Source organism: Eubalaena glacialis, chromosome 6 (genome assembly GCF_028564815.1).
Source record: "Eubalaena glacialis isolate mEubGla1 chromosome 6, mEubGla1.1.hap2.+ XY, whole genome shotgun sequence".
Taxonomy (NCBI): domain Eukaryota; kingdom Metazoa; phylum Chordata; class Mammalia; order Artiodactyla; family Balaenidae; genus Eubalaena; species Eubalaena glacialis.
Window position 1 is genome coordinate 83726991 of NC_083721.1, and position 22886 is coordinate 83749876.

General features: G+C 37.0%; 1 protein-coding gene across 5 annotated transcripts in view; it reads right to left on the minus strand.

Annotated features, from left to right (window-relative positions):
• VPS8 (VPS8 subunit of CORVET complex) overlaps window positions 1-22886 on the minus strand; it is a 295388-nt gene that overhangs the window by 204028 nt on the left and 68474 nt on the right. For all 5 annotated transcript variants that reach the window (XM_061194394.1, XM_061194392.1, XM_061194393.1 and 2 more), the window contains 5 exons: window positions 21367-21441; window positions 20186-20221; window positions 19208-19298; window positions 18734-18780; window positions 17663-17752 (listed from right to left, as the gene is read on the minus strand). In XM_061194394.1, the coding sequence (XP_061050377.1) occupies window positions 17663-17752; window positions 18734-18780; window positions 19208-19298; window positions 20186-20221; window positions 21367-21441 (339 nt within the window). The remainder of the gene's footprint in view (window positions 1-17662; window positions 17753-18733; window positions 18781-19207; window positions 19299-20185; window positions 20222-21366; window positions 21442-22886) is intronic.

Consider the following 22886-nt stretch of genomic DNA (forward strand, 5'->3'; position numbering starts at 1 on the left):
CAATAATGAAAGTGGTACATATTGAACTGATAGCTTTAAATACATCTGTAATTTGACATTTTTAGACCACTCCAACAGCAGTAAAATACACATTTTTCTGAAATACAGAGAGCATTTACTAAAATAAATGATATATTTTAGGCCATAAAACAAGTTGCAAATTTTAAAAGATTCAAGTTGTACAAAGTATGTTCTCTGACCACAATGAAATTAAATTAGAAATTAACAAAATAAAGAATAACAGAGATGACATCACTATAGATTCTTCAGGTATGAAAAGGGTAATGAAAATGCCATGAGCAACTTTTTGCCAATAAACTTGACAACTTAGATGAAATAGCTGAATTTCTTTAAAGACAGAAAATACCCATGCTTATTCAAAAAGAAATAGAAGAAATATATAACCTTCTAAGAAATTGTAGTTTAAGACTTTCTTACAAAGAAAACTCAAGGCCTTGATACTTTCAATGGTGAATTCTATCAAACATTTAAGGAAGAAATAATACCAATTATTATTATTAATTATTATACCAACTCTTCCATAACATTGAAAAGAAGGTAATAATTCACAACTAATTCTATGAAGTCAGCATTACTCCAATACCAAAACCACTCAAAGGCATTACAAGAAAAGAAAACAGATCATCATTCCCCATGAACACAGATGTTCACATAGAAAGGATAATATATCATAACCAAGTGGGTTTATCCCAGGAATGTAGAGTTGCTTTAAAATTCAAAAAATCAATATAAATCACCTAATTAACAAATGAAAAAAGAAAAACCATATGATCATCACTATAGACAGAAAAAGAAACTGACCAAAGCTAACAACATTCATTCCTGAAAAAAAAAAATCTTAGAAAATTAAGAATAGAACTTCCTCAACCTGATAAAGGGCATCTTTAAAATCCTATAGCTAGCATCATATTTATAAATCTAAGACTGATGCTTTCCCACTAACACTGGAATAAGATAAGGATGTCAACTCTCGCCGTTTGTATTCAACATCACACTGGAGGCCATACTGGAGCCAGTGTAATAATGCAAGAAAGAGAAACACAAGACATCCACATTGGAAAAGAAGTAATTCTGTCTTTATTGCTGACAGCATGATTGTCTATGTAGAAAATCTGGTGGAATATACAAAAAGCTATTAGAGCTAATAAGTGAGTTTAGCAAGAGTATAGATCAAATACTAAAATCAATTGCATTTCTATAAACTAGAAACAAACAAGGTGAAATTGAAGTTAAAAAAATACCATTTACAACAGTGTCAAAAAGTAAAAAAGGGAAAACTGTGCAACTACCAAAAAAAGAAGACACTATTCTTTCTGTGAACCAATTTCAAAAATCCTCCAAGGCCGGGCTTCCCTGGTGGCGCAGCGGTTGAGAGTCTGCCTGCCAATGCAGGGGACACGGGTTCGAGTCCTGGTCTGGGAGGATCCCACATGCCGCGGAGCAACTAGGTCCGTTAGCCACAACTACTGAGCCTGCGCGTCTGGAGCTTGTGCTCCGCAACAAGAGAGGCCGCGACAGTGAGAGGCCCGCGCACCGCGATGAAGAGTGGCCCCCACTTGCCGCAACTAGAGAAAGCCCTCGCACAGAAACGAAGACCCAACACAGCCAAAAATAAAATATAAATAAATAAAAAATTTAAAATAAAAAATCCTCCAAGGCATATTAAGTGAAAAAAAAAAAAAATTTTGTGTGTGTACAAAATCACAAATATAGTTTTCTATCATTTGTGTTAGAAAAGGAAGAAATACAAATGTATGAGTAGGTAAACATGTGTATGTGCTTGCATTTACAAAAAGAAAACCTAGAAATATATTTAAAAACAGTAAAAATGGCAAGAAGCAGGGGGGAACTAGACAGATAGCATTAGGGTGGGAAGGAGACTTTTCACTGTACACATTTTTACATTTTTTAATTTTTGAATCATATGAATATATAGCTGATCCAAAAAATTGAATGTTTAAAAAAGAACAGAAGCAAGTAATACAACTGTGTACAACAGGACATATAGACAAGGACATACACCAAACCACTGGTGAAATTCAACCATGTTTACATAAAAGCATCTACTATGGACCAGGCACAATACTAGATGTTAAAGATGCATATTTAACAAAACAGATACATTTTATAGTTGGTACAAAGATTTTTTTAAAAGAGTACCAATGAAGTATGATGAAAGTTAAGAGAGGGGAACTATGGAATGCCAGGGGCACTGACAGCAAGAAAGACTACCTGTCTGCCTTCTTGAGAATGTGACATTTAAATGGACACCTGAAAGATAGCATTCACCAACCAAACTGTAGGGAAGAATGCTCCAGCGAGAGGCAATAATAGCTTGTGGAAAAGTCCAGATGTAAGAGATGGCATAGAACCTCAAGAAACTGAGACACTGCGACCAGAGCACAGAAAGATAAGACTGGCGTTGGATGAGGAAGGGGCAATGTGCAGGATTCTGGACTTTATTCTAAGGGTCATGGAAAACCACCGAAGGACTTTTAAGCAGGGACGTGAGATTAAAAACTTAAGAATTGTGGCAGGATTACAAATGGTTTAGAGTCTTTTTACTTTTGTCACTCATAAAAATAAAAACACAAGTACATTAGAATACATGTGTAGACTTTAATTACTTCTTTGCAAATTTCTGCTACTATATGCCACTTGCCGACTCCAATTCTCTACAGACTTCTTAGCTCTCTTAGCCTAGACTCTCTCACCATCTGCAATTCCAAACTTTTACTCACTTCCTTCTTTCTTTATCAAGGGACCTTTAAATGCCTTGAAAAGAGGACACACAGGAGATTTCCACTTCCAGGAAGATGGAGCAGACATATTTTTCCCTACTCCTCCCACCTGTACAACTAAAAACCCTGAACAGTATATACAACACAAATATAAGACTCTAAAAGGTAGAGAGGAAAAGGCAGACCAACTAGGACCTCAGGATCTGAGGAACGACATAGTGGTTGAGTTCCCTGGTTTCTTTTAACCATATGTCTCAGGCTTGGAGCTGAAGAAGCCAGCAACCTGGAAATGCCCATGGGTGCAGGCAGAAAAGCCTAAACAAAAGTTTACTCTCTCTAGCCAAAACAACAAAAAAGGAAGAATCTGGTAAAATAAAACTGGCCCCACAGCCACTGTGATGGTTAATTTTATGTATCAACTTGGCTGCACCATGAGGTGCCCAGATATTTGGTCAAACGTTATTCCGGTGTGTCTGTGAGGGTGTTTCTGAATGAGATTAACATATGAATCAGTAGACAGAGTAAAGCAGGTTGTCCTCCCCAGTGCTAAAACATCGGCCCTTTGTGGGTCTTGAGTCTGCCAGCTCTCAGACTAGAACTTTATCATCAGCTCTCCTGGTTCTCAGGCCTTCAGACTTGGACTGGAACTACACATCAGCTCTTTTGGGTCTCCAGCTTGCCAACTGCAGATCTTGGGACTTCTCAGCCTCCATAATTGTGTGAGCTAATTCCTTATAAAAAAATCAAACAATATATCCCCTATTGGTTCTATTTCTCTGGAGATCCCTGATTGATACACTCACCCATGCCAGCAAAGGCTGAGTGGAAAACCTAGATTTTCACCCTACACAGAATATAACAAGGTACTCCAATCCTCCCTTCCCTGATCAGGGTGGTATCAGAGAAGTCTATAGAAAGTCAGGACTTTCAATCCCAACAAGCCAATAACAAACCCCTTCCTCCTCCCCCATGGAAAGTAGCAATGAAGATCATGTTGGGAGCTGAATTCCTACCTACACCCAAGAGTAATGAGGCCCCACTGGGGAATGGTGTCAGAGGAGGCCTATGAATCAGAACTTTCACCAGTGCCCAATCCAGTGGTAATGAGGCCACTCTCACCACAGTGTCAATGGAGGCCACAAGAAGAGCAGCAATGAGGCACCCCTAGCCTCACTAACTAGCCAGTGAGGTACCAGGGAAGGCCTAATAAGGAGCAGGAACTCCCATCTCAGTCCAGCAGTGAGGAGGAGCACTCCTCATCAGGTATTAATGGAAGATGAGTAGGGAACCTGGACTTTTACCCAAATTTGGCAGTAATAGAGTGGCACCCCTCCTCTTACCCTGCCAGGGCACTATCAGAAGGAAGCAGCTAAAACAGAAAGCTTAAATAAGATATGGAGTCTCACAATATAAACATCCAGAATGCCAGGTTTCAAAAGAAAATCAGAAATTATATTAAGAACCTGGAAGATCTGAACCTGAATTTAAAAATGATAATCAATAGATGCCAACACTGAGATGACAGAGATGTTAAAATGATCTGACAAAGATTTTTAAAGCAGCCATTATACAAGTGCTTCAATGAGCAATTACAAACAACCTTGGAACAAACGAAATTACAGAAAGTTTCACCCAAGAAATAGAATATATAAAGAAGAACCAAATGGAAATTTTAGAACTGAAAAATATAATAACTGAAAATTTTAAAAACTCAAAGGATGGGCTCAATAGAAGAATAGAGGGCTCAGAGGAAAGAATTAGTGAACTGGAAGACAAAACAACAGAAATTTATAATCAAGGAGAGAAAAAAATGACTGACTGAAAAAAAGTGAACAAAGACTCAGGGACTTGTAGGACTATAAAAAAAGATCTAACATTTGTGATATCAGAGTCTCAGAAGGAGAGAAGAAAGAGGGTGGGACTGAAAAAGTACTCAAAGATGTAATGGCTAAAAATGTCCCAAATTTGGCAAAAGACATAAACACACAGATTTATCCAAACAGCATAAATCCAAGAAATCCACACCAAAAATAGTTTTCAAAACTTCCGAAAACTAAAGACAAAAAAAAAAAAAAAATCTTAAAAGTGGCATAAAAAAGACCACACCTGGGAAATCCCTGGCAGTCCAGTGGTTAGGACTCTGCACTTTCACTGCTGAGGCCCAGGTCTGATCCCACACCTTAGTGATAGAGGGAAAAAATAATTTGAATGACTGGATTTCTCAACAGAAATTACGGAGGCCAGAGGAAGTAGCATGATTTTTTCAAGTGCTGAAAGAAAATAACTGTCAACCCAGAATCCTAAATCTAGTGAAATATTCTTAAGGAATGAAGGGAAAATCAAGACATTCTCAGATGAAGAAAACTTTGCTGCCAGCAAAATTACTCCAAAAGAATGGCTAATTAAAGTTCTCTAAACAGAAAGGAAACAGTAAAGCAAGGGACCTTGGTACATCAGGAAAGAAGAAAGAACATGGCAAGCAAAAACAAGGGTAAATAAAATAGACATTCCTTCTCTTGAGTTTTCTTATGTTTTACGGTTGAAGCAAAAATTATACTGTGTGATGTGGTTCTAAATGAATGCAAAGGAAATATTTAAGACAATATATTATAAAGAAGAAAGGGTAAATGGATATAAAGGCAGGTAAGGTTTCTACACTACTTCAGTTGGAATGTACATATAATATAATACCTAGAGCAACCACCAGAAAAAGCTATACAAAAAGATTCACTCAAATATACTACAGATAAATCAAAATGAAATTCTAAAGAATTTTCAAGTGACTCACAATAAGGCAGGAAAAAAGAAAACAGAGAAGCGAAAAATTGAGAGAAGAAACAAAACAAAACATGACAGACTTAAACCCGAACATATGGACACTTACATTAAATGTAAATGGTCTAAGTATACCAATTAAAAGACAGAGGTTGGCAAAATGCATTCAAGAAGTCTACAAAAAAACTCACTTCAAATTTAACAATATAGGCAGGTTGAAAATAAACGGATAGAAAAAGACATATGATGCAAACATCAATCAAAAGAAAGAAGGAGTGGCTACATTAATATTAGATAAAATAAACTTTGGAGCAAAGAACACTGCCATAAACCAACAGAGACATTATAATGATAAAAGGGTCAATCCACCAAGAAAACAGCAATCCTAAATGTGTATGCACCAAATAACAGCACTGCAAAGTAAATGAAGCAAGAATTGATAGAACTGAAAAGATAAACAGACAAATCCACAATTCTGCTAGAGACTTCAACATGTACTCTCAAAAACTGACAGAACTAGACAGAAAATTAGCAAGGATATAGACAAACTCAGTAACACCATCAACCATCAAAATACCCAAATGATATTTTTAGAACACTCCAACCAACAACAGCAGAAAGCAAATTCGTTTCAAGTGCCCACTGAACATATTCCAAGATAAACGACATCTAGGGTCATTAAACAAACTTCAGCAAATCTGAAAGTACTGAAACCATACAGCATGTGTTCTCCAACCACAACTGAATCAAACTAGAAATCACAAACAGAAAGATAACAAGAAAATCTGCAAACAGTTGAAAACTAAGCAACACATTTCTAAATAACCCATGAATCAATGAGGAAGTCACAAGAGAAATTTTAAAATACATTCAACTGAAGGAAAATGAAAATACAGCACATCAAAACTTGTAGGACACAGCTAATAGTCATGCTGAAAGGAAATTTACAGCATTAAATACATACATTAGAAAACAGGAAAAGTCTCAAATCAACCTAAGCTCTCATTTCAAAAACTTAGAAAAAGAAGAACAACATAAATACAAAGCAAACAAAAGGAAGAATATAAAGAGCAGACATCAATGAAACTGAAAACAAAAAAAACAATAGAGAATGTCAGTAAAACAAAGAGCCAGTTAATTGAAAAAAGAGAGTAAAACTGAGGAAACTCTACAAGACTGACAAAGAATAAGAAGTAGACACAATTACCAACATAAGGAATGAAGCAGGGGATATCACAATAGACCCTGTAGATATCAAAAGGATAATAAGGGAATACCATGAACAACACTACACACATAAATTTGACAGCTTAGATGAAATGGATCAATTCCTCAATAAAACACTATCACAGCTCACTCAATATGAAATAGATCACTTGAATACCCCTCTAATTATTAAAGAAAGTGAATGCATAATTTTAAAACTCCCCCCCCAAATCTCTATGCTCAGATGGTTTCACTGAAGAATTACATCAAACGTTTAAAGAACTGATACCAATTCTATATAATCTCTTCCAGAAAACAGAAGAGGAGAGAACACTTCCCAACTCATTTTGTATAGTATTACTAACACCAAAATTTGAAAAGACGTTACAAAAAGAGAAAACTACAGACCAAAATCCCTCATGAATAAAGATGCAAAAATCCTTAACAAAATATTAGCATATATAATTCATCAATATATAAAAAGAATTACACATCATGACCAAGTGAGGTTCATTCCACGGATGCGAGGCTGGTTCAATAATTTAAAATCCATCAGTAGAACGCACCATATTAACAGGCTAAAGCAGAAAAATCATATGATCATATCAGTCAGTGCAGAAAGTACATCTGACAAAATTCAACACCCATTCAAGAAAAACAACTCTTAGAAAAATAGAAAGAGAGGGAAATTTCCACAACTTGACAGAGTACCTGCAGCAAACATGCAGCTAACATTATACTTAAAGGTGAAAAATCAAATGCTTTCACTCTGACTAGGAACAAGGCAAGGATGTCGGCTCTCACTACTCTTATTTAACACAGTAAGAAGTTCTAGCCCTGGAAATACTGCCCTGGAAGTTCTAACCATGCAATAAAGGGAAAAAAAGGGGTGGGGGATTTGGGGGAGGCATAGATAAGGAAGGAAAAAATAAAACTATTCCTGTTTGCAGATAACATGATTGTCTACGTAGCAAATCCCAAGGAATCTACACAAAACTTCCTAGAACTAAGAAGTGAGTCCAGCAAGATTGCAGGATACAAGATAAACACACAAAAACCAATTATATTTCTATATGCTATTAGTGAACACATGTACACCAAATTTAAAAATTCAATACCATTTACAACTGCAAAAGAAAAGAAGGGAGAAGAGGAGGGAAGGCAAGCAGGCAGACTGACTAGGTATAAATCTAATAATGTAATCTAATGTACAGGAATTGTACTGAAAACTAGAAAATACTGATGAAAGAAATCAAAGAAGACTGTAAGACTCAACATGGTGGACTTCCCTGGTGGCACAGTGGAAAGAATCTGCCTGCCAATGCAGGGGACACGGGTTCGAGCCCTGGTCCAGGAAGATCCCACATACCGCGGAGCAACTAAGCCCATGCACCACAACTACTGAGCCTGCGCTCTAGAGCTTGCGAGCCACAACTACTGAGCCTGCGTGCCACAACTACTGAAGCCCACGCACCTAGAGCCTGTGCTCCACAACAAGACAAGTCACCGCCATGAGAAGCCCGCGCACCACAACGAAGAGTAGCCCCCGCTCGCTGCAACTAGAGAAAGCCCACACACAGCAATGAAGACCCAACGCAGCCAAAAATAAATAAATAAATAAACAAACAAAAGACTCAACATAGTAAAGATGTCAATTCTGCCCAAATTGATACATAGGTTTAATATAATTTCTATCAAAATCCTCACAAGATTTTTTTGTAGATACAGACAAGAATTTTCTATAATGTATATGGAAAAGCAAAGAAATTAGAATAGCTGAAACAATTTTGACATGAAAAATAAAGTAGAAGAATCACTTTATCCAATTTCAAGACTTACTACATAGCTACAGTAATCAAGACTGTGGTATTGGCAGAAGTATAGACACATAGGTCAATGGAATAGAAAGGAGAACCAAGAAATAGACCCACACAATATGCCCAACTCATTTTTGACAAAGGTGCTAAAGCAATTCAATGGGGGAAAGATAGCTTTCTCAACAAATGGTGCTGGAGCACTTGGACTTTCATAGGCCAAAAAATAAAAAAATAAAAACAAATAAACTTTGATCTAAGTCTCATAAGTTATATAAAATTTAACTCAAAACATCACAGATTTAAGTGCAAACACAAAACTATAAAACTTTTAGAAAAAACATAGGAGAAAATCTTCAGGATCCTAGACTAGACAAAGAATTCCCAGACCTGATGCCAAAAGCATAAAAGGAAAAATTAACAAACTGGACTTCATCAAAATTTAAAACTTTTGCTCTGCAAAAGCCCTTGTTAAGAGGATAAAAAGAAAAGCTACTTACTGGGAGAATCACCTACCGGACAAAAAGCTAGAATGTAGCATATGTTTTTTAAAAATCTAGAACTATCAAAACTCAACAGTAAAATAAAAAACAATCTAATTAGAACATAGGCAAAACACATGAACAGACATTTGACAAAAGAAGATATACAAATGGCAAATAAGCAAAAGAAAAGATGTTCAACATCTTCAGTCATTAGGGAAACATAAGTTAAACCACAATGAGGTATCACTACACATCTATCAGAATAACAAAGATAAAAGAGAGTGACTTCATCAAATGCTGGTGAGGATGTGCATAAACTGGTTCACTCATATATTGCTACTGAAAATATAAAATGGTACAACCACTCTGGGAAACAGTTTGGTAGTTTCTTAAAAAATTAAACATACAACTATCATATGATCCAGCAACTGCACTCCTGGACATTTCTCCCAGAGAAATGAAGACTTAGGTTCACACAGAAACCAGTATACACAAGTTTACAGCAGCTTCATTTTTAATAGCCCCAAACTGGAAACAATGACGTCCTTCATTGGGTGAATGGTTAATCAAACTGTGGTACATCCATCCATGTTATGGAATACAACTCAGCGATAAAAAGCAACAAACGTGATAGAGGCAACAACCTAGATGAATCACCAGAGAATTATGCTGAGTTTAAAAAAGTCAATTCCCAAAAGGTTACATACTATAAATTCTATTTATATAACATTCTTGAAATGACAAAATTATAGAAATGGAGAACAACTAATGATTGCCAAGGGCTAAAAAAGGGCTGGGGGCAGGAGGGAAGTAGGTGTGGCTACAGAAGGGCATAATGAGGGATCCTGTGGTGATGGAAATGTTCTGCATCTTCACTGTACTGGTCAATATCCTGGTTATGTAGTTGTACAATATACAAGATGTTGCAAGATGTTCCCACTGGGGAAAACTGAGTTAAGAGTACACGGGATCTCTTTATATTAATTTTTACAACTAAATGTGAATCTACAACTATCCCAAAATTTAAAATTTAATTAAAAGAAAAAAAAAGGATACACACGCCTGCCTGCCCCTGACTATTCTTACTCAACTCACTTAAATAGGGCTAACCTATCCAAATTAGCACTTTCAATCTGGCTTCTTAAAGAAACCAGGGTTTTATCAATTTTGAACATTTAAAATCATAAACGAAACATTAGTTAAAGCCAAATCTATTTCCTTATTTAAGCCTTCCTTTCCAGAATCTGATTATGAAGAGACAAGCCTGACTGTCCAGTGGATGATCCCTGGTGGCAATCTCCTAGATGCCTGAAAATGAGCTAGGTAGGATCAGTAGCTCCCCATCTTCCCAGTGGTAAGGGCTAAGCACTGACTCAACTTTCCACAGGATCTGCAGTCAGAGCTAGGCAGCTGACATTCCCAGGACTAGTATACAACCACCTTGAGCAGTTGATGCCCAAGCTCAGATGATCCCCACTTAACTCATTTGGAAGGCTGCTCTCACAAGAGTCCTGAAGAAAAAGAGAATGGAAATAGACCAGTCCTTCTATTGAAGCAAAACCCTCAGCCCATCCAGCCAGACCTGGTCTACATATGCCAACCTATGGGATACTACAAGATCAAGGGCCTAGCCCTCCTGCCTTTAAGTTCAGCCTGTACTGTGTGCTGCTTGCTTATTTGACTGTCTTTCAACACAGACACAGTAAGCAACATCTGCTTTAAGAAGATTCCTCTCGGTCTCAAAAGCTTACAAGGCCACCCCTGAGAAATGGATGAATTTTTGGTCTCCAGAATCCAAAAAAAGTAAATATTTCTCTAATTTCTTCCTCAATGCACAGCCGTATAAGTGACCAAAGAAGATTGTTTCTCTTGTTAGGTATCTGTGTACATTTAAGATTAATTAAAGAAGACAATGTGGATATGTGAATAAAACTCTGAGCTAACAGAAAACCTAAATATTTAAGTGTGTCAATTGTCTGAGCGACTGAATAGATCATTTTATTGCATTGTGACTGTCTTACCATCTGCCAGCTGAAGACATAATCTCTGGCTTTCCCTATTTCATAGGGATGATGTGAAAAGAAATGAGATAGCAGATGTAGATTCCTTTGCTTTCTGGAGCAATATAATTCGCATAATTTATATTCTAAAAATCCATCAGGCAATGAAAACCACATTGTTTGATAATGATTCAAAATCCTAACAAAGCCTAGAATGTACATGTACAGCAAAGTAGATAAACATACCTGAACACACACACACGCACACCTCAGAAAGACAGATAGATAGATCAATCAATCGATCCCTGTGGGCTCTCAGAGCTAAGCAGCTGGTATTGTAGTATTAGTATACAAACAAAACACTGTGAGCAGCTATACAGATATAGATAGCTCTCTGTATGTGTATATATGTATATGTATTTTTCCTTTTTTTTTCTTTTCAGGTATGATGATAACAAAATAATGTTCTAGGAAAAATCTGACTCACCACAACCAGCATTTTTAAACAAGCCTCAGGGATAAAGCAGTATGCTGGACACCAACACTGTTTTTCTTTCTTCAAAGCATCTCAGGGAAGCATGAGTTAGACAAGCAAAGCTCTACAGCCTCACCCTACATTCAGCTTTTAGTCTCTGTCCATTCTTTGGCATGAACTCTTAATACAAAAATATATGCCAACAGCTGCTATAACAATGGCCTTGAATGTTCTCTCTGTCATGGAAATGTAAAATGAAGCTGGAAGGAGAGCTTGGTAACAATGTAAGGCTTCACTTTGAAGATATTTTAAAATTACATAAAAAAAATAAAAAAATAAAATAAATAAAATAAAATTAAAAAAAATTATTTTTTCAAATCTTTTTGGCCTGATTAATATTTTTTAAATGCCTCAGGTTTATTTATTATACCTCTACTTTGTTTCATAAACAAACAAACAAAGATAAATGTAGCAAGATAAAATAACCCAAAATACATGAAAATGTTTCCACAGTTCATTGGGCAACTTTAGAGCTGGAGAACACTGTTAGCAGGGAACTCGGATACCAGAGAAGCCAAAGGGACAGACTGTTTCCAGAGTCGTTAACTGTTGAATACTACTGAGGACCAATAAGATGAGGAATAAAAGGGGCCACAGAATTCACAGACACGGAATGAGAGGGAGGTGAGGAGATGGAGACAGTGCATAAGATGTGCGGCTCTGTTAAGATTGTACAAACAAGAGGCATAAGACTTTGGGAGATGGCGCGGGGCAAAGAAGGGATTTGTTTGCTGTCTGACTTTGTTTTGGGGATGGGAAAGACAGCCCAAAGAAAAGGCAAGGTTCAAGATGTATGAGGCAGAGAACACTTTAATCCCTTTTAATCTTACTAGCTAGTGTACAAATAAATTATAATTATAGGTTCAAATCTTTTGTTAGATAAATAAAAGCCACAGCCTGTCAAAAACATCATGAGATCCAAAAGTTATCTTCTGTAGTTAAGACAGGGCAAAATATTGATTGATCTTTGGAGGAAAGCAGAAATACTGAATGGCATTATATATTCTGACTCTAAGGAAAAGGTGAGATTCCTCCTCAAAGGTAAAGATTAAAACTGAGACAGCAGGCATGAGTGCCACCTGCTGGTAAAATGTAAATGCTCAGTATTTTGCCTGAGATAGAAACCAGTCTTAGGAATTTGAACTAATTGGATTAGAGGTTACCTGTTTCCAATGAGAGTTTCTCCATAACGATACAGAATTCTCAGACCTTCCCACCCAGCAAAACAAAGTCTTTTAAAAAACACTCCTGATTAGTTGGTCATCATCCCTTTACTTCAGTACATTCAATAGTAGGAGGCACACAAGTCCAAGACTTGTTACATCATCACTAGGTCATTTTCAACTGAAACAGACCTTCTCCTGATTTCTACCCACTTACATTAGCCTTCCCTCTGCTGCAATACAATAAATCTCCATATGACAGTCCTTCACCATCTGAAAGCAGCCATGTCTCCACTTACTTTCTCCTCTGATTAAACAACCCCAGTATTTTTTTTAACTGTTGTTTTTAAAACCTCCCACCATCCCAGTTGCGGGATGTAGGTCAGTCTGTCAACAGTCCATAAAATTTCTTAAGAGTTTTTATTTTCAACACATAGCCCAGTGGTACTATCACTTTCCTCTATCTGGGCCTTAACACACAATTGGCTCACACTAAGTTTGTGGTCAACTAAAATCCTGTCCAGCTAGATTTTCCCAATCCAGTATGCATGCAACTTAATTATTTGAATCTAGTGCAAGTCTTAATGTTTATCCTTGTTAAATTTCATCTCATAACAATTTTGATTGCACTTTGTCAAGATCATTTGGGACCCTGAATTCTTGGTGCCATCTAAATTCAACAAGCCACTCCATAAATCTTCATCCAAATCAATGATAAAAAACTTGGATATGAAAGATCCCTAGAAAGTAATTAATACTAAGCCACCAAGAATACTCTTTGGGTAGGGATGTTCATCATCTGCAAATCTACTTACTATTTGCTAATCTATTTCAGCAATGAGGATAATGGAAAACTAAGACAAATGCTTTAACAAAATCAAGATGTTATGTAATAAGCACTGCATGAATATAGTGTCCGGGGACTTCCCTCGTGGTGCAGTGGTTAAGAATCCGTCTGCCAATGCAAGGGACATGGGTTCGATCCCTGGTCCGGAAGATCACACATGCCACGCAGCAACTAAGCCCGTGCGCCACAACTACTCAGCCTGCGCTCTACAGCCCATGAGCCACAACTACTGAGCCTGTGTGCCACAAGTACTGAAGCCCACGCACCTACAGCCTCTGCTCCGCAACAAAGAGAAGCCACCGCAATGAGAAGCCTGCGCACTGCAACGAAGACCCAATGCAGCCAAAAAATTAATTAATTAAAAAGAATATAGTGTCCTCACATTCCTGTCAAAAATGCAGTTTATGAGTTTAGCAAGGTTGTTTTTAGGTGAACTCATGGAAAATTGCTCATAAACCACACTGGGGTTATCCGTGGGTAGTTTCCTATGTCCACTCTTCTTTTAAAAAATTACACTTTAAGAGTTAACCTATTTAATTATTTTATGACTGTTTTATGATTAAATATTTATGACTTAACACTTAAAACAGCAGATTTATGGTGACTTGTGCATGTATTTCACTCATCCTAATGGGCTGAAGATCACCTTTTCCAAAAGCAAATAGTCCTCCTGAGTGAAATAAACTGTGTGTCTCCTCTGCTTAGGCATCCATGCTTAAGCGAGTGTGCCTTAATTGAATACTGATCCAAAGTTACTTACAAATTATTAATGATAGCTCAGATCATTCAAACAGGATCCCAGGTTATAATTCCACTGCGTCTTGAGATTTGAACAATCATGATGTAACTACATGAAATATATCCTGGGCTTCAACTTTTTTCTTTAATATATTTATCTGGACTTTTTCATTTTATTTTATTTTTTTTTAAGATTTTCTTTCTTTCTCTCTTTCTTTCTTTTTTTTTTTTTTTTTTTGATGTGGACCATCCCCAAAGTCTTCAATGAATTTGTCACAACCCTGCCTCCACTCTATGCCCTGGCCTTCCTGCCGCAAGGCATACGGGATCCTAGTTCCCCGACCAGGCATCGAATCTGCAACCCCCTGCACTGGATGGCGAAGTCCCAACCACTGGACCACACTGCATTGGATGGCAAAGTCCCTGGACTTTTCCATTTTAAAGACCATTCTCTATGCTCATGAAAAAGGAAGCAACACAAGAAGTGTTGCTCTAGAGTAGAGTGTAGAAGTCCGGATGTGGACTCTGAAGCCCAAGTGCCTAGATTCTAATCCCAGCTCTATCATTCACTAGCCATGTGACCTGCAACAGGCAATTCAACCTCTCTGTGCCTCAGTCTCATTGATAAATGTGAATAATGACAGCACCTACCTCATAGAGTTATAGGAATTAAATGAGTTAACAAGTGTGAAGGGTTTGTAACAGTGCCTGCCACACAGTAAGCACTAAAGACTTCAGATGTTTGCTATAATTATCATTCTTGATCACCTATTAACATCACTCCTTCTCACTCATCCTTTCCCTGCATTTGCTCTGAAAATAACAATATAGTACAATGGTTAGTTAAGAGCTGGGCTCTGAAGTCAGAAAAACCTGGATTGGAGTTCTGTCCTCACCCTTTATCAGCAATACTACCTTGGGAAGTCACTTAACCTCTCTCAGCCTAAATTTCCTCATCAATAAAATGAGGATAAAACAGTATCTACTTCGTGGTGCTGTTGTGAGAATTAAACAAAAATGAATGTCACACCCTTCATGTAGTACTTGGCACATAATATACGTATTCAGTGAATCTTTGTCAAAAGCCCTCCTTTGTACCCCTCAGCATTTTGGTAGGCACAATCTGGACCAGACCAGTCTCTTTTCTGACAGTCGTACAGATTCTTGATGCTTTTGGCAAATATCTTTGGTTATCTGCCTCTATCCAACTCTGGTAGCTGTTCTGTGTTTTGTAGACAGATACTTCTCTCAACATTCCTCCCCATTTCCTTTCTCTTTGAATTGTTTGTGGTTATTACATCAGAATTTAAGAATTTCCTGTTCTTTGTGAACCTATTATTATTTTGGAGCCTATAACCATGAGACTGTGCCCATATTTTTTTCCCTAAAATATCTGCTTTCTAAAACACAGGATTCACGAGTGTTATTTTTTCATCATTATTACAAACTTTAAAATAAATGATAATTTTTCTATCAATAATCTATCCCTTCTATTTCCCCAATCATTGGGAAAAAGTAAATTCAGGATAATGGTTCCCACCATCGTTTCCTTTACCACGTATGAGACTAAATGATTAATAAATCAAAAATGTTATCAGATACTCTTCTAGCAGAATGAAACTTCTGACAAATATCTAGATGGTTAAAGAACACATTACTACTACCGTTTGTTTCTCAGTAAATTTTACAATCTCATGCTGAGATTCTTTCATATTTCTCCATCAGAATATCACTTTTGTTCCTTTCTTCTTTTATAGCTCTCTACCATATTCTTCCCCAGCAAGGTGGTTTCCATCTTATGTGTACACACGCACACGCGCACACATACACCCCTCATTAGCCCCTCCTAGCGTTCCCTATTGGATGTTTCTTTTCAACAAAGTACATCTTCCAACGACCAGAGTTCTTACATGAGTACCATCCTACCACCTCTTGGTAATAGATATCTTCTGGTTAAAATACTAAGTTTTCTTTTCTATATATACTGCATTGATATACAAAATCATATATATACAAGGTACTGTTCCCAAACAGTTTTGTCCCCAAATGCCTTCTTTCTGCCATATGTCTTCCTCTCCTAAGTTATCTATTTTTATAATCTTATATAGGCTTCTTTCTCTTCTTTACTGACAAATGTAATAAGCCTCTAGCCAAAAGGCAATACAAGTTACTCTGCCAGAAGCCCACTACTGCAGCATTAAAGAGTACAGTTCAGGAAACCAAATCCTGTTTTGATACCCTCCAACTGTTAACTGCCACATCTATCCTTGTCTTCCAAAGTTAAGAGCAGCAAATGGAGATATAAAAAGATATGAGCTGTGTCTGCTCCTCAGAACTCCAAAACCCCAGATTTCTTTTAAACATTTCCATTAATGTACATAAGAAAAGTTATTTTGACTAGACTGTCAACTTTAAGATAGCAAGGACTACTTATCTTTTACACACTACCGCCCAGTGCCTAGTACATGTTAGACCAGAGGCTGCATCCTTTGACCCATGGGCCAAGTCCTCCCACAGCCTGTTTCTGAATGGCTCACAGCTAAGAATGTTTTTTACATTTTTAAAGGGTTGTTTAAAAACAAACAAATAAAAAATCACTCAGAGGAATATGTGACAGAGACCATATATACCCCATAAAGCCTAAATTTTCCATCTGGCCCTTCTCAGAAAATGTTTGCTGACCCCCGTTATCAGACCCTCAAATGTTTGTTAAAAGAGGAGGCAGAGGGAGGGGAGGGAGCCCTCAGAATGGGAAAGAAGACACAGATTTGCAACAAATATATTTTGAGATCACTGCAAATGGTGAAACTCTCATAATAAGCACTGTGCAGGTCTTTAAGTCATTCCTTGACTTCCATTTTCACTGAGTTTCAAGAGAAACTAAAGATTGTTCATCAGTATATTTAAGAGATCATAATTTTTTTTTTGCAACGTATCTTATCTTGAATCACAGGTGCTCCTAGGAGAACTAAATTTAAACCTTGGTAGTATACTTCTTCTCCAACTAGCCTAGTTAACATAAGTGTTAGTCATCAGCAAGGTGTAAGGTGTCAATTCACAGGTATGTACCCTCATACATACCTCCTTTCCTTCCATGCAGCACCAAGTGCCTAAGCACTAACAACCCACAACATTTTACTCATCTGTTCCCATGTGTCTGTACACCTGTTACCTCAAAATTCAATCACTGAGAATGCTCCACAAACCCTGTAATAAAGCTCTGAACACTGAAAAGTGTTTAACCAAAACATGAAAGTCCCATTCTCAAATAATATCAGAGCAGTAGTACTAGACCTATTCATAGCAATGCCTATTAGAAGCACTTGCAAAGGTGTACCTGAAAATGCTGCTCCATCACTTGGATTTTTCCCTGGTCTGGGCACTTTTTTAGAGCTCGGTCTGCATAATGGAACAGGATTTCCACCATCTGTAAGGGAAACAGCTTTGTATATAAATTAAAGTATATCTCTAAAGTTTTTCAATACTTAATATATGTGATCTTCTTAAATAATACAGAATCAGGCTTTGCTATCATATTAAAAATATAATTTAAAATTTTAGTGACTTTATTTCTCAGTTTTTCTAACCCCAGCCGAATTTCTTTCAGCCTCAGGGTTAGTACCAATTTGCTAATCTTTCCTAATAAATACCTCCAGGTTCCAGACCTCATTAGTATATATATTGCTCAGGAAATAAAAAGTTGAAGTTTAGCTCTTCAGTTATCCTCTGCATATGTCTTTCCCTAAAGAACACAGACAGCCAATACTTTTTTACCAGATACTGAGAAAATCACTTATAAGTCTCAGGATTGACCAATTTCTGTGTATGTTTTCTAAATGTTTATACTAATTTGGAATCTAATTTTTACCAATGCATTTGCACAATAAAAAGGGGGAGGAATGACTATAGTAAATGAATTCAAGCAAGTCTAGACTAGGAAAACAAAGCTAGTGTTAAATATTAACATTAACCATATTAATACTAATTAATAATAATAATAAACATCAGGCCTCTCTGCTCCCTCAGGCAACACAAACACTTGCACATATAGTATTTCTCATTATTACTAATCAGTTTATAAAGACGAACAAATGTCAACTTTCTGTGGACTATAATTAGGTTCAGAGATAACCCAGATCCCTGGGTTTTTTACTCCTCCTACTGTCTGCTGTCTTTTGGCTATTTTACTATTTATAATTTTCATAAGAGAGTGAGCAAGGGAAAAAAGGGTGATAAGAAGGAATTTAAAAAGCACTCAAGATAACACCAAGGAATTACAATCTGACTTGTTTTCTTAATACACTCTCTTCTTAACTGTAGTCATTTACCCAATCATGCCCAAGATTATTAGCAAATACCAAAGGCAATCTGCACTGTACCCCAGTAAAGACCCTATTAAAATACTCACCCGATCTGCAACAACAGCCTTTCTCTTACTGGCATCCCCTGATAATCCTGCAGAGAGGCAAAATTCAGCGTAAATACAAAGTTAATCCATATCTTCAGGAGTGAAACTGCTCTGGCCTTCTACTGATAACCTATGCTAACAGTAGATATAACAATCCTTAGGTATCAAAATGTTGGATAATATGCCATAACAGGAACACCTCCCATCTATTAGACCAGATGGCATATCAATGTACTTCCCTTTTGTTCTAATAATAAATTTTCCTTATGAAATGAATTTTAAAAGTGACATTTAAAATTCTATATCCTGTATTCGTCATTAACCTTTTTCACTGAAAGTCTGTAAGGTTTGATAACATCTTGCTTATAAAACACTTGAACACTAAGTCAAAAGTGTTCTGTAAGTGATTAGTATTATTCATTTTCTCTGCTCCAGAAAAACAACACCTACTACACCGGTGTTCTGTTAACTTACCCACTACTGCTTTTGCTTTTCCTTCATGGAAAGACCATGCAAGGGCCAAGGCTTCTGTAAGACAGTCTTGTTTCAGGAGGTGATCCACTCTCTAAAATGAATAAATGAGAGAAGACAGACCCCTTTGTCTGACCAATCACCAGTCAAAATTCCTATTCTACCTAATACCTTTCCAGAAGTTGCTGCTTAGTAGCTAAAATTATTCCAATAACCATGTGAATATCTTATTTCCAAGAAAAACAATTTCTTAAAGCACTGGATAGTACAGTGACTGTATAGGCTAGTATAAGCAGCCACAAGGCCTAAATATGAAAGGAGGAAACAGCTAGAATGTCACTGTAGCAGAAACAGCTAGTTATGACAACATCCATTCACTCCCTCCTCTTTCGTAACAAATCCCAAGTTTATTTGAGACAGCAATAAACCAGCTAAAGGACATTTCTAAGACTCCCTTGTAGCCACTTGGGGCCATGTGACTAAGTTCTGGCCAATGATAAGTGGAAGTGCTATCTGGACCTTTCTGGGATGTCACCTTAAAAGGCCGGGGTCAGCCTTCTCTTCTCTTTCCTCCTTCCTGGAATGTGGATTTAAAAGCTGGAACTCCAGCAGTCATATTGGAACATGAAATGATCTTGAGACTAGAATCCACACACAAGGATGGCACAATAGGGTAGTATGCCAAAGACCATGGAGTTGCCATACTAGCCACAGACTGCCTACCTCCAGATTGCTTTTACATGAGAGAGAGGTCTTTTACACCACTGGTATTTTGAATTTTCTGATATATGCAGCCAAACCTTACCATTAGTTATAGTCAGTTTTATCAAATCAAGTATATGTAGTTACAATGGTTTTGATGTACACTTCTGAAATTAAAAAGCACAAATCCAAATACTCTTTTTCTGCAAAGTCAGAACAAAAGACATTAAGATGCTCTCAATTCAATAGCACTAACATATAAAATTACTTTGAACTCACCTCTCTCCAGCTCCTCAGCATCATCACATAAACAGACTGGAAAACAAAGAGATGGAAATTAAAATTATCATCTTTAACAGACTTGTTTGAGAGACACATTTGTCTCAGTCCTACATCTCATTTTACATCTCTTTAAGTAAAAACATTTCATACTACAGTTAAAAGTATTTACTAAAGGGTCTTCAAGGGCCCACGTTAAAGAGTAAATCAAACATTTAAAGGTCAATAAGTCTACAATCCAAGAAGGAGTTAATTCCACAGACAAGGAAGAAGGAAAGTCCAATCTCCCAACATGTTTCTCCATGCTAAGTTTTTTTTTTAAATTTATTTATTTAATTTATTTATTTTTGGCTGCATTGGGTCTTCGTTGCTGTGCGCAGGCTTTCTCTACTTGTGGAGAGCGGAGGATACTCTTCATTGCGGTGCGTGGGTTTCTCATTGTGGTGGCTTCTCTTGTTGCGGAGCACAGGCTCTGGAGCGCAGGCTCAGTAGTTGTGGCACACGGGCTCAGTAGTTGTGGCTCACGGGCTCTAGAGCGCAGGCTCAGAAGTTGTGGCGCACAGGCTTAGTTGCTCTGCGGCATGTGGGATCTTCCTGGACCAGGGCTCAAACCCGTGTCCCCTGCATTGGCAGGCAGATTCTTAGCCACTGTGCCACCAGGGAAGCCCTCCATGTTAAGTTTAAAAAAAAAAAACCCACAGGAACAAATTGATATACAAAAAGTTCCTATTCTCAGTCAAATGTCTCAATGTGTTTTAATATACCCTAAGATGATCTAAGCTAAAGGACATCTTAATTACATGTCAAATATTAATGATAAGGTATCTTCCTGGTCATGACAACATAAATGTGAAGGAACATTATGAAAGTATCCCTCTGAACAAAGAAAACCAGAACCTAAACAAAAGTAAAAATACAGTATGTCTAAAAGTAGAGGAAATAAATTAATTTGTTGTAAAGCACAGAGAACTATATTCAACATCTTATAATAACCTATAATAAAATAAAGGGGCAATCTTAAAAAAAATTAATTAGTTAAAAATCATCTAACTCCTAAAAGTTTTCGATTACTGCTAATCAGTATTCATTTTGTAATGCACTGCCCTCTTTACCAGCAACCTCCTTCAGCCCCTACTATCCTGACACAAATGCACACCAAGTCACAGAGTGGAAGAACTTACTTTTGTCCCCAAATAAAAGATCTGACCACCATAGCTACTGATGGATTGATAACAAGCCTTCTCTCCAACCAAAGCCTAAAAAAAAAAATTTAAAGGTAAAAATTACATGCATTAGGAGTCGCAAGTTTTAAAGAATGTGGATTACAGAGACAACATGGTTTCACCCCATAATTGAGTGGGGGAAAAAATGTCAGTCAAGTGCCAGTCTGTCAGTGGAAGTCGCATAAAGGACAAAGTGCAAAAAGTAATTCTCTGCTTATATACGGTCTCTTTATTTTTCAGAGTAATGCGTAAAGGGAAGAGCATGCCAACCTCTAAATTTGAAGCAAAATTGTTGCAACCTGCCCACTACTGGATGACAGGTAGTCACTGCTTCTGGCAAAGAATAGGGCTAATTGAAATGGTACCTCCAAGTTCTTTGAAATAAATATCAACAAAAAACACAAGAGGAAACAGGAAGATAAAGCAGCATAGTATATGAAAGTCAGCACAGCCCAGCAAAATAGAAATGAAACCTACTGTCTGATAAATCTGGTTGCAAATTTTGGCTCTGTCACCCACTAGGTGACAGAGTTTAAACAAGTGTCAAACTTCTGACAATTACATTTTTCCATCTTTGAAAACCATGCAGTTTCTGGGAGGCTTAAAAACATTAACATTTATAAATCTCCTAAAATATGTAAGTGGTCAATACTGATAACTAATAATTTTTCTTAACTTTTTATCATGAAAATTTAAAAATATATACAAAGGTAGAGAGAATAAAATAATGAACCCAATGTATCCAGTAACCAGCTTCATTAATTATCACTTCATCACCAATCTCGTTTCATCTATATTCCCACTGACTCCCCTATAACACAGTAAAAATTCTGAAGTAAATCTCAGATCTTGAACATCTCATTTACAAAAATTCAGTATATGCACAATAAATAAATCCTTTCTAGCGTAACCACACAATTTCATTGACAGGCTTTCAAAAATTAACAATCATTCCTCCATGTCAAATATCTGATCAGTGTTTGGATTTCAAATTGTCTCATAAATGTCAAATGTTATTGAGGTTTCTGTTCTTTGTTTAGTTTTGTTTCTACATTTCATTTGTTTAAATCAAGACCCAAATAAAGGCCACACACTGAAGCTGGCTGATGCATCTCTTAAGTCTCTTTTAATCTACAGAGTTTGCCTCTATCTCTCACGGTCCTTTATTTTCCTTGAAGTTTATTTGTTGAAGACACTGGAACACTTATTCCATAGAGTTTCCTACTATCTGGATTTTGCTAATGGCATCCCCATGGAATCTTTGAACATGTTCCTCTGCTTCTGTATTTCCTCTAGAAGATCAGAATCAGGGTTTTTTTGTTTGTTTGGTTTGGTTTTCTGGTAGTACCACTTTAAGTATGACGTTAGCGGTAGGATTTTTGTAGATGCTCTTTATTATCAGGCTGAAGAAGTTCCCTTCTATTCCTAGTTTGCTAAGAATTTTCTCAGGAATAGATACGGAATTTTGTGAAATGCTT